Raw genomic sequence first — 12,828 nt, 5'->3', positions numbered from 1 at the left:
GTCTGTGGACTTTGCATATTCTTCCTCTGTCTGTGTGGGTTTCCTTCAGGTGCTCCAGTCTCCTTCCACAATCCAAAGATGTGCAAGCTAGGTGAATCGACCATGCTAAATTGTCTACAGTGTCCAGGATGTGCAGGCTAGGTGGATTAGCCATGGAAATTGCAAGGTTACAGAGATGGGTGGGTCTGGGTTGTTCTGGGTGGGATGCTTTTTGAAGGATTGGTGTGGACTTGATGGGCTGAATTGCCTGCTTCCGTATTGTAGGCATTCTATGATTCTGTGAGTAGGCAGCACAGAGACCACGCAGGCTAAGGTGATAGCCAGTGACGGATGTTGCTGGCAACAGCGAGTGGAGTGTCTGAGCCTTAGTGGCAAGTAGTACAATTGTAACTTAAAAGAGTAAAAGAAAAATTAAATAAGGATTTGTTTTTAAATCTCAAAGCTACAAAAAGAGGTCTCTCAATTTACTGAATTGTAAAAAAGGACATCATGTAACTTTTTTTGTTATTGTGTGTATGAATAAATATTTGATGTAAAAAGAACAAATTCAATACTATGATGATTGAAGTTTGAATAATTCAGCTAAATAAAAGCATAAAATGGTAAAGAGAGATGGCTCAAGGTAATATACTCACAAATATATGGTTTATTTGTAATCAGGAAGATTTGATAATAAGACAGAGGCATACAGATTAAAAATTGAGTAAAAGACAAGCCTTAACCATCATCATATTTTAAAATCTTATTTGAATTAAGTAAAGATTTTTTAAAATTATCAAGTTACCCACTTCCATGTGTATATTTTTTTGTGCGTGCATGTGATATATATTTTATATATATTTTAGAAACTCGTCCTACACAGAAATCTAAGTGGCATTCATTCTTTCACATTTTAGTCAAAGATTTACTTAAAATTAAATAAATCAATGTCAATTTTGAAGTAGACATAAGCATAGTAATCTTGTTGGCTAACATTCAGTCCAGGGATATCCATGTTGACCTGAAATAAAAATGGAATCAGCACAGTATTAAATTATTTCAATAATAAGGGTCTTAAGATCACGTGATATATATGGATGAAGACAGCTGTTTGGCCTATTTTAGCTCATCCATTCAGAAGGACACTATAGCTCTTCCCATGATCAAAGCCATAAATAATTCCAGAGCTTATGCATCCAGCTATGCAGAAGTCATTTACAATGTTGATGACATTCTGTGACCAGGACGAATGTTTTTATAACAGTCTCCCATTTTCTGTTAACAATTGTGAACAAATATGCTATTGCAGCAGTTTAATTTGATATATTATTCCAAATCCAAAATTTTTAGTATGCATCCATAAAGTCACCTTTCAGCCACCTTCTTTCAAGGATATCAAGCTAAAGTCTCTGTAGTCTATCCTCATGACTCAGTCCCCTGACAACACATGACCAATTCTAGTTACTGCACCATTTAGAAATATGCTTTTAGGTTTGGCAGGGGAAGGGTGCAGGTTGGACTGAGGTCAAAATATTAGCACCAGGGGACTCTCAGATCTATGCTGTACACAGCTCATGCTGTTTTGTAATAGGTATGCTTCAGGGAGCAAGTAAAGTCCTTGATCAGGCAGACAGAAGCATCATGAACATTTAAAAGTCGGGCTGCTATGGTATCATTCACACTTCAACGGTGTTTTAACTTTGCATTGTAAAATCAATGCCCAGGCAAGGAATACCAAGTAAACATGTTGCCATGCAATGTTGGCCCAGAAAAGGTCCAAGAAAATGAATTAGCAGGGATTGAAGTTCGGTGTTTTCTTATAAGTGATGAAAAGCCAGAGTATACCTTCAAAGCTTTCAAGCAAGCCTCGGACCTCACATGCTCTGGGTTCCAACACCTTCCAATTGCCTCTTCCGACTATGCCCTCCTACTTTAATGATCATATGTCATAGCACTGACACTTGATTGAGATGGGAGTGAGGAGAAAGTGAGGACTGCAGATGCTGGAGAATCAGAGTCAAAAAGGGTGGTGCTGGAAAAGCATAGGTCAGGCAGTATCTGAGGAGCAGGAGAGTCAATGTTTCAGGCATTCAACATCAACTCTCCTGCACCTCGAATGCTGCCTGATCTGCTGTGCTTTTCCAGTGCCACCCTTTTTGAGTGAGATAGGAGTTAGGCCTGCTGCATTGAAATGAAGCCCTTGGGTTCAAATGATTATTCCCACGTTTAATACTGGGAATGAGGAACTAATCTCATGTCTCTCCCCTGATCTGCACCAACAGCCTGAATATCTTGTGTTCCAGTAACCAGAAACCATGGTGACTCACCAGAGCACTCTACAGTTTTTTTAACATGAATTCCATTGATTTTTATCCTTATTATTTTGACTATACTGTTCAGCATTATATCCGGTTTTACAATTGCCAACTTGCATTGATTGGATCAGAGCTGATTTTCTCTACCATCCTCGAAATGCAAAGGTCAAAAAAGGGAATGTCACAGTGATCTTTTATCCACTCTAGAAAATTTTGTTTACCAACAATAATCACTAGACAGCAGGTCCCAAGGCCCACTGCACTTATCTATTCTGCCTCTACCCATTGGCACCAGTTCCTGTTCACATGTGGGCCAGCATTAAAAATCTCTGCATTCCTGGGTTTTTGGTTCACTATGGGCCAGGTATGAGGGACAGATAATCTGCAAATGAGCAGTTTAATTTCATCCTTAGTTGTTTCACCACCATTACTGGAGCTGACTTTGGGACCAAGTGAAATCCTTGGCCTACATGCCATCAACAGGATCAACCCAGAGAGATCATGGGCGGCACGGTGGCACAGTGGTTAGCACTGCTACCTCACAGCGCCAGAGACCTGGGTTCAATTCCTGCCTCCGGCTACTGACTGTGTGGAGTTTGCACATTTTCCCCGTGTCTGCGTGGGTTTCCTCCGGGTGCTCCGGTTTCCTCCCATAGTCCAAAAATGTGTAGGTTAGGTGAATTGGCCATGCTAAATTGCCCGTAGTGTTAGTTGCAGGGGTAAATATAGGGGAATGGGTCTGGGTGCGCTTCGGTGGGTCAGTGTGGACTTGTTGGGCCGAAGGGCCTGTTTCCACACTGGAAGTAATCTAATCTAATTCCCAGAGGCAGCCTCTTAAGTAGATTCCCTATGCTGCTAGATCAAAGAGCATTGGCAGCTCTGAACTCTTGGCAGCCAGAGAGGTGATCAACATAATACCTAAACATAGAAGCTCTCTTGAAGACTTAAGACTAAAATAAAAAGTCATGAAGGTCAGGCAGGTCAGGTCTTCCAGGTGCCTTGCTGGAGGTGCAGGGGTGACCTTTTCCACTCATTGCTCCTCTTTGGGGGCCTTGAGTCTCCAATTAAGATGGCTTTCCCCAGCTCACAAACCCCATTCTGCACCAGGGAGACTGGTTCCATGAACCTGACTGCTTCCAATGTGTTGAAGCCTCTCCTACTGGAAAAGTACTACATCCCTGAGAGTATACATTCTCTGGTTTGGGGGGACAGTCTTGTTGGCAAATGTTAAACAGATTGGGACTCTATCCATTGGAGTTTAGAAGAATGAGAGATAATCTAATTGAAACATGTAGGATTCTTAAGGGACTTGACAGGGTAAATGTTGAGAAGATGTTTTCCATCATGGGAGAGTCTCAGAATAAAAGGGAGCCAAAGACTAAAATGAGGAGGAATTTCTTTTCTCAGATGGTTGTGAGTTTTTGGAACTCTGTCCCCACAGTACTCTGTGGTAGTGTTTTTTGTGTATAGTTAAGGCTGAGATAGGTAGATTCTTGATCAGTAGGGTTATGGGGAAGGGGCAGGAAAATGGACATACGGTATGTTGGATCAGCTATGATCCTATAGAGTGGCATTGTAGGTCTGAGGGACCGAATAGCCTTTTCCTGTTCCTCCTGCTTATAGCCTTAACTGGGATGTTATATATGCTTATTGGATGCCCACCACTGTTCAGGAAATAGCTGAACTGTCTCCCTGCCTGTGACTGGATACCTTCCCTGGTGGCAAAAATGCATCAGAAAGCCATGTTACCACGGTACCTTGCTGTTCTCTTGTACCGCAGCAAAATTTATCCATGGTTTATGTGTTTAAATAAATGGTGAGAGAATTCAGAGCTCTGATTTGGACTTTCTTGGGAGAAAGAGCTGTATCGGTAATTTAGTCATTTGGCAAGAACTAGAAAAGGATCTGAGTATGCAGAGAACTCAATGGCAAGAATGTTATTTGTTTTACCTGTATCTAGACCTACCATATAATTTCATTAAACAAAGCGTTTGAAAGTTTTAAAGGTGGGACCTGTGGAATATTGTAAATTTATTGTAAAACAAACAAAATAAATGTTAAAATGCATCTGGTTGATGCCATCAAGGTTTTCCCACATAGCTTCTCAGATGAAAATATTGAATCTGTTCATTCCAAACTTGAATGTAATAAGAACAAAACATAAATAGCTTGAAAAAAGTAAACAAATTGCCCCAATTAAGGCAACATTCCATTTGAGAATATCAAGCATCAACTGCAAGACTTATAAAATTTGTAGTGATTTGATGTCAAGTTCCTCAGAGAGATCAATTTCTTGAACATCATATACCGAATACTCTTAGAATTTGTGAATATTTGCCCAGTGCTTGGAGTTTACAAGCAAACAGCATAGGTGATAATTACACAAATTATAAAAACAATTCTCTGGTAAAGGTAAAATTGAAACCACTTTTACTCATGCATGGTTCTGATTGTAGACTTCGGTTAGACTTACAAAGTACTTGCCTACCACCTATTGGTAGGGACACAGAACTGCTGAAAATGTTTTCATTCCCTCAAATGTATTAGGAATATAGTAGTCCTGAATTTCCACAAGATTATGGGCGGCACGGTGGCACAGTGGTTAGCACTGCTGCCTCACAGCGTCAGAGACCCGGGTTCAATTCCCGCCTCAGGCGACTGACTGTGTGAAGTTTGCACGTTCTCCCCGTGTCTGCGTGGGTTTCCTCCGGGTGCTCCGGTTTCCTCCCACAGTCCAAAAGATGTGCAGGTCAGGTGAATTGGCCATGCTAAATTGCCTGTAGTGTTAGGTAAGGGGTAGATGTAGATGTAGGGGTATGGGTGGGTTACGCTTCGGCGGGGCGGTGTGGACTTGTTGGGCCGAAGGGCCTATTTCCACACTGTAAGTAATCTAATCAGTGACTTTGAGGTCTAGATATGCTAAGTATTAGCCGCCTTTCTCCCCAAACATAAAAGCAAAGAATTTAGGATGAGGGAAGGGATTGATCAGTAAACAATTTCTACAATCTTAGCCTACTTAGCAATCAGCAGCCTGAATTCCACAAAATCTAGCATCTACATCTGTCAATTGGAGAAAATTGCATCCACTGTGGAAACGGCCTACACCTCCAAAAATTGTACCATCCACCTTTCTTTTATACAACATTATAGTGACAATTGATAGAACGTACTTCTTAACTTTTGGTTGGCCTTTGGCACCAGCTGAACTGGCAAGCAACTTGAGGCTACTGTGTGCACCCCACAACACTTCCCATCCAGTCTAACAATTTTAGAAATAGAGCAAAGGATTCTCATTCACAGTAACATTGTTCCAAGTTAGGAACCTAGTAGTAATGATGATCTTGGTGCCTGCTACCTATGTTCTTTCAGATGGTAGGGGTTGTGGATTTGAGAGGCGCAATTGAAGAAACTCAGTCCGGCTCAGTCCTTCATCCTATTCAAATAGAGCTCTAAATAAAAATAAATTAGAATTGTAGGTGTGTCAGGTTGAGGATTGTGGGTAGAGGGACTTGTAGGGGTAGTGATTGTGATGAAGTCAGGTAGGTGGATGTCACAGAATATGAGTTCCCTAATTGGGGCTATTAATCTAGTCTAATCAGGGAGCCCTGATTGACAGATAAGAACAGGAGTGTCAAAGCGGGCCTGGGGAGTATCGGTTAGTACGCAGGACTGTTGGAGACCTGAAGGCCGATGACTTTCCTGCAGGAAGGCTAGCCAAGGATGGTCTGATAGTATGTAGTGTGAACTGGTGTCGTATCTTTTTTTAGCTATATTGGGTCTGTGTTGTATGCACTGTTGCTCATTTTATTGTACTGTCTTGTCTGTGTTTGTTATTTTTATCTTTGCGCGCAAGTGGGACTTGAGGTTTGTCCTCATCTCCCTGAAAACTGGTTGAAGGATGGGGTTTGGGGTTTGGCTTTGATGCCCTTTCCACTGTATATAGTGTTTTTTTTGTGAACTGCTGCTTTCTGTTTATTGTTAACTGTATTTTGTACTGATCAATAAAATTTAAAAAAGGAAAAAAAAGGAGGCAGAGGTTGTGTTCACTCTGAAAAGCTGGCTCTGAGGAAGCTGGATCCGTTTCAAAGACTCACAGTGTAGAAATAAAGGGAGCACTGCCAGCTCCTATCCCTGCCCAGAACTGCTGCCAGAACTGGAGGGATCATCCCCAACTTGATTGGCATGGTTTTCTCACCTGCTGGAAAGGCAGATAAGTGGATCAGTGGTGAGGCTGTAAGTGGCTGTTAATCACTTAAAAGCCTTAATTGGTAATGGATTGAACCTTGTCACACAAAACTTATTTGCTTCATTGGTAAGAAGAGGCTGAGCATCTCTCTGAGGCCATGTTCTATTTGTTCTTCTCACCACCTGCAGAAAGTGGAAAACTGCCCTTTTTTCCCCACTATCTGACTTTCACCATTATTTCTCTGTTAAATACTATCAGTTGACATGTAATTGTCCCTCATGCAATATAAAGTTCAATTCATGAACATTAGAAAATTAATCATTAGCACAACTCTGGATAACCCAATGCTGAATATAGGAAGTTACTGTTGCTTTACACCTTGTATTTCCAGAGAGTAGACTGAGACAACATTGATAATTGGCACCTAACTGTGATCAAAGTGTTATTAAAGAAAAAGTTGCTTCAGACTTGAAAAGACCCAAGTTGAATAACTTGAAGGAAGCCCTCATCTCTGTTGATGGCAACTTGACTACAAATTCTTATTTATCCAGTTAAGGACAGTAACCAGATTGCAACGTAAGTACTGTGTTGTTGCACTCCTAATTAAAGTGCCTCATGGCATTCCTGCTGCTGGACTACCAGCAGTAGTCTTACTGCACTGGTAGCCAGCATTGAACAGACCTCCTGACATTGGACCCCAGCTGCCATCTCTAATTGACAAAAAGCTGCCCCTCCGAAATATCGCATCTGATGTACCATCACATTCAAATCTGGGTTCTCAAACCAAAACTGAATCTGCCATCTGAAACACAAGCCAACTGCAAACTTTGGCTTGTGATCTGCCTTGATATTCTTTCCTCTCACTTACTGAATAAATATACAAGATTAAAGTATTAAGGTAGCCAAGTTCCAAGGTCCGGATGGGATCTATCCCAGCTTACTGAGGGAAGCGAGAGAGGAAATAGTTGGGGCCTTAACAGATATCTTTGCAGCATCCTTGAACATGGGGTGAGTAACTGGAGGACTGGAGAATTGCCAGTGTTGTCCCCTTGTTTAAGAATGGTAGCAGGGGTAATCCAGGTAATTAAAGACTGGTGAGCCTGATGTCAGTGGTATGGAAACTGCTGCAGAAGATACTGAGGGATAGAATCTATTTACATTTGGAAGAAAATGGGCTTCTCAGTGATAGGCAGCCTAGTTTTGTGCACGGAAGGTCATGTCTTACCAACTTAATAGAATTATTTGAGGAAGTGACAAAGTGATTGATGAGGAAAGGGCTGTAGATGTCATATACATGGACTTCAGGAGGGTGTTTGATAAGGTCCCCCATGGTTCAGAGCTGGCTGGGCAGCAGGACACAGTGTAGTAATGGAAGGGGAGTTTCTCAAAATGGAGAACTGTGACCAGTGGTGTTCCACAGGAATCTGTGTCGGACCATTATTCTTTGTCATATACATAAATGATCTGGAGGAAGGTATAGGTGGTCTGATTAGCAAGTTTGCAGATGACGCTAAGATTGGTGGATTAGCAGGTATTGAAGGAGACTGTCAGAATGCAGCAGAATATAGATAGATTGGAAAGTTGGGCAGAAAGATGGCGGAAGGAGTTTAATCCGGGCAATGCAAGGTGATGCATTTTGGAAGATCCAATTCAAGAGCAAACTACATGTCAAATGGAAAAGCCCTGGGGAAAATTGAAGTCTAGAGAGATATGGGTGTTCAGGTCCATTGTCCCCAAAGGTGGCAAAGCAGGTCGATAGAGTGATCAAGAAGGCATATGGCATGCTGATTGTGGGATCACTTTGCCCTATCTATTGCATGCTATCTCGAATGTTTGGCACACAGGTAGTCCTGTGTTGTAAACTCACCAAGTTGGCATCTCACAGGTATTCCAGGTGAATGTCCCAGCCTGTCCTCCTGTAGTCTTCACTGAATTGGGCTGATGCCCCAGATTGATGTTAACAGGATGGCACGTTGAGACAGTAGTTAGCACTTCTGCCTTACAGAACCAGGACTTGGGTTTGATTCCAGTCTTGGATGACTGTCTGTGGAGTTTCCACATTCTCCCAATGTTTGTCTGGATTTCCAACAGGTGCTCCGGCTTCCTTCCACAGTCCATAGATGTGTGGATTTGCTGGATTGACCATGCTAAACTGCCTACAGTGTACAGGGATGTGTAGGCTAGATGGGTTAGCGATGGGAAATGTGAGATCATGCAGACAGGTTGGGTCTGCGGAGCGGTGTAGCAGTGAGATGCTCTTCAAAGGGTCAGTGCAGACATGAATTGGTTGAATGGCCTCTATCTGTACTATAGGGTTTCTATTATCCTAACAGAATGCAGGGTAATCCAGGCTAGAAGGTTGCAGACAAGGGATAAATTAAATTTTGCTACCAACCTAGCCATGGCTGACACTTTCAAAACATAATGAGTACGGGACTGTTAGTGAATAGGAAGGCAGGCTTGAGGTTTTTAGTATCACTAGTTTGATCCTGCAGAACCTGGACTGAAAGAGGCAGTCTGCACTGTAGCCTCTCTTTCTCTTCCTGTTCCTCCATTCCTGTTATGATATCTCCTCATTAGCTTTTACCTTTATGATAAAGGCCATTAATTCATAATGACCACACTGTGGTTCTTACTACTCCCTATTCAGTTGAGTACTACAAGGCTCTCCACAGCAGTCCTGGTAATGGAAAGAGTGTTTGAGGATGTCAGCAATGTGTTCTATTATGATCCCTGTGGAAATATGACTCTCACTGTAGCACTACTATTTGTGTGCACCTTGAATCCTTATGTGACTGCATAGCACCTAAGAAAATGACCTAATTTAAATCTCACTATGTTTATTGCCTCTTCCCACAAGGAGGATAGATATTTGAAGCAATAATCAATGAAGTAACTAAATACCTTCTAAGTACAATCTAACTAATTCATGGTTGGTTATCCTGGGATGGTTGTCTCACAGTGGTAAATTACTTCATTAGTAATCCAGATGCCCAGACTTTGGGGCCACATGTTCAAATTCCAGCAAGGACATTTAAGGATGGCCAACAAATGCTAGCCTTGATGGTGACACCCATATCCCTTGTCAAAAATAAAATAAAAACCGTGTGCTGTACAATGTGATTCATCTTCTAAAGTAAGGAAAAGTCATAACCATTGAAGACTCTTCAGGCATTGGTCTTTGCTATTTACAAATACATTTGTGTAAGCAAACATGGAAGAAGTTGAAGACTATATTACCTAGAGCTTAAATAGACTAAAGTATGCAATTTAAATAACTCAAAAGCATGTTAAAAATATAGATGTTAGGAAAATATGCATTTCTCAAGGAATGAAAGAACAATGTGGGCATTCAAATAGTCACCAATGCAGAACAGTTGTGTCATGAGATGGGACAGTTTCAATGAACTACAAATCCATTTATATCTGAGAAAAATGTTTTTGTACGGCATATAAATAACAATACAACACAAACATACAGAATAAAAGATTAACCAGATTATACTTGAGCTAAATCCACTAAACTAATATCTGCCTGCCAGATATTCTCTAAAACTGGGGTTGGAAGGGGATGAATGAAATGTCTCTTTGAGGCTAATTTTGTTTCTAGGTAACCTTACTAAAGTCAGATCTGAGCCAGATATGAGGGCTGAATTAACAGTGGGGCTCAGGGTGCTTTTCAGTTAATTCCACATTAACTTACAAAAGCGTGTCCCAACAGGTCGGGTCATCCTGATGTGAAGATTGGAGTGGTGCTGGAAAAGCACAGCAAGTCAGGTAGCATCTGAGGAACAAGAAAATCAATGTTTCGGGCAAAAGCTCTTCATAAGGAATGAGACTGGGAGCCTCCCAGGTGGAGAGATAAATGGGAGGGGGTGAGGATAAGGTAGCTGAGAGTGCAATAAGTGGATGGAGGTAGGAGTAAAGGTGTTAGGTCAGAGAGGAGCATGGAGCAGATGTGGGAAGGTGGGACAGGTCATGAGGGCGGTGCTGAGCTGAAAGGTTGGAACTGGGGTAAGGTGGGGGGAGGGGAAATGAAGAAACTGATGAAGTCCACTTTGATGCCCTGGGGTTGAAGGGTTCTGAGGCGGAACATAACATAAGGCCTTCCTCCTTCAGGCGTCGGGTGGTAAAGGACTGGCAATGGAGGAGGCCCAGGACTTGCATATCCTCAGCAGAGTGAGAGGGGGAGTTGAAATGATCAACCACGGGGCGGTGGGGTTGATTAGTGCAGGTGTTCCGGAGATGTTCTCTGAATCGCTCTGCGAGTAGGCGTCCAGTCTCTCCAGTGTAGAGAAGACCGCATCGGGTGCAACAGATACAATAAATAACATGGAAGTGCAGGTGAAACTTTGATAGATGGGGAAGGCTCCTTTGGGGCCTTGAATAGAGGTGAGGGGGGAGGTGTGGGCACAGGTTTTGCAATTCCTGCAGTGGCAGGGGAAGGTGCCGGGAGAGGAGGATGGGTTGGTTGGGGGGGGGGGGGGGGTGGAAGAGAGGGGGTTGGGTAATCACAGAAGGAAGTCTTTACGAAAAACAGATAGGGGTGGGGAGAGAAATATATCTCTGGTGGTGGGATCCATTTGTAGGTGGCGGAAATGTCAGCAGATGATGCGATGGACAGAGATTGGTAGGATGGAAGGTGAAGACCAGGGGGTTCTGTCCTTGTTGCAGTTGGAGGGGTGAGTTTCAAGGGCGGAGGTGCGGGACGTGGATGAGATGCATTGGAAGGCATCTTCAATCACGTGGGAGGGGAAACAGCGGTCTTTAAAGAAGGAGGCCATCTGGTAAGTTCTGTAGTGGAACTGGTCCTCCTGGGAACAGATGCGGTGGCGGCGGAGGGATTGGGAATAAGGGATAGCATTTTTGCAGGAGGCAGGGTGGGAGGAGGTGTAATCCAGGTTGCTGTGGGAGTCAGTGGGTTTGTATGTGAAGCTTTATCAGTGTTTTGTGCTTCTGTATTTGTTTTAGAAAGATAATGAATGTTAATACCATTACACACATTGGGTCTTTAAACACGCCAACCTGCATGGAAGTTGTCAGAAACAGGTGAGCATTATGAGTAAAGATCTACAGTTCACAAACCAGGCAAATAAGAATTCTACTCATGTATAATCCTCAATAGAATAGCTTAAGCATCTTAACCATGGTCAACATAACATAACACATGACTCAGCTGACCAAAAAAAATATTTTCGAGAATTGTACAAGATCTTTAATATCTGTTACATGGAACAGTTTTAGAATTGCTTTGTCCATAATACAATGCCCCCTAAAGAAAAATGAGAAATTGATTTTTTTCTACTTTGCATCTGAATCCTAAGTTCCAGGCACAAAGCAAGATGTAAACATCTGAGTGAAAGTTCAGTTTGAGAAGTACATTTAAAATCTGTTCAATGGTCATAGTTAATGTAAAACTGATTAAAATATCAAAACTGAAGCATCTGGTCAGGTTTGCACCTCTTCCTACTTTCCTGGGGTTCTCCAAACTTCCCCTAAGACAGGACTTGCCTTGATGCACAGACAAACATAGAAACTAGTTTGAGACAGGTGTTATAGAGCCTATTGCTTTACTTTCCACCTCACAAGCCAATAGATTCCCCTTTACACAAGTGTAAATAAATCTTGGTAGTTGTGCTGGTCTCCTTTACATGAAAGGAGTTGAGAGAAACTGGTAGGGAAATGAGAATGGTTGGAGAACAGGATGAATAGAAGGCACTGACAAGGCGTGAATTCTTAACCTTTTCAGTCAAACAAACAGTTTCAGTGAAATAACAACATCACACATACGTATGATTGCATCCACTTACATCAATGGTGCTAGCTGCAGCAACTTCATCAAGATGTTTAAAAAGTGCATTTAGCACATCTCGTAGTCGCTTCATGGTTTTTTTATTTGGTTGTAGAAGCATGGCTTGGAAGTTAACAGGAAGCCCATATCTGGAAAAATTGCAATGTTAATATAATAATCAATCAATATCACTGATTATATTTGTTTATCTAATATCATGTTTAACTAGGTTGTAAAGAATAGTTTGAAGTTTTCATATATTATCAAACAAATTTTGAATATCTCAAAATCATTGGCCCATTAATTTGCAGTACAAAATTTAAAATAATTTCAAACATTTCTGATTTAAACGACAATGTGAAGTTGAGTCTGCTTATCATTTTAAACCCAAATGCATTCATTTTGTCCTTTTCACCCATTCCCCCTGCCATTCTCTCTGCAGATGCAGCCTGATCTATTTCGTATTTCCAGCAACTTCTGCTTTTATTGTTCAGGTTTTGGAATCTAAACAGAAGTTGGCACCACTGTGTCACATGTGCAAATTGTCTCTATTGAAA

At 41.8% G+C, this 12,828-nt stretch overlaps 1 protein-coding gene across 3 annotated transcripts in view; it reads right to left on the bottom strand.

Moving 5' to 3' along the window:
* Positions 1–663: 663 nt before the first annotated feature.
* Positions 664–12,828, bottom strand: part of LOC140465872 (V-type proton ATPase subunit C 1-A-like) — a 74,093-nt gene continuing 61,928 nt past the window's right edge. For all 3 annotated transcript variants that reach the window (XM_072561757.1, XM_072561747.1, XM_072561766.1), the window contains 2 exons: positions 12,291–12,420; positions 664–1,000 (listed from right to left, as the gene is read on the bottom strand). In XM_072561757.1, the coding sequence (XP_072417858.1) occupies positions 905–1,000; positions 12,291–12,420 (226 nt within the window). In that variant the 3' untranslated portion in view covers positions 664–904. The remainder of the gene's footprint in view (positions 1,001–12,290; positions 12,421–12,828) is intronic.

This window comes from Chiloscyllium punctatum, chromosome 3 (genome assembly GCF_047496795.1).
Source record: "Chiloscyllium punctatum isolate Juve2018m chromosome 3, sChiPun1.3, whole genome shotgun sequence".
NCBI lineage: Eukaryota > Metazoa > Chordata > Chondrichthyes > Orectolobiformes > Hemiscylliidae > Chiloscyllium > Chiloscyllium punctatum.
Note: the sequence above shows the minus strand (reverse complement) of the source record. Positions and strands in the feature narration are given on the sequence as shown.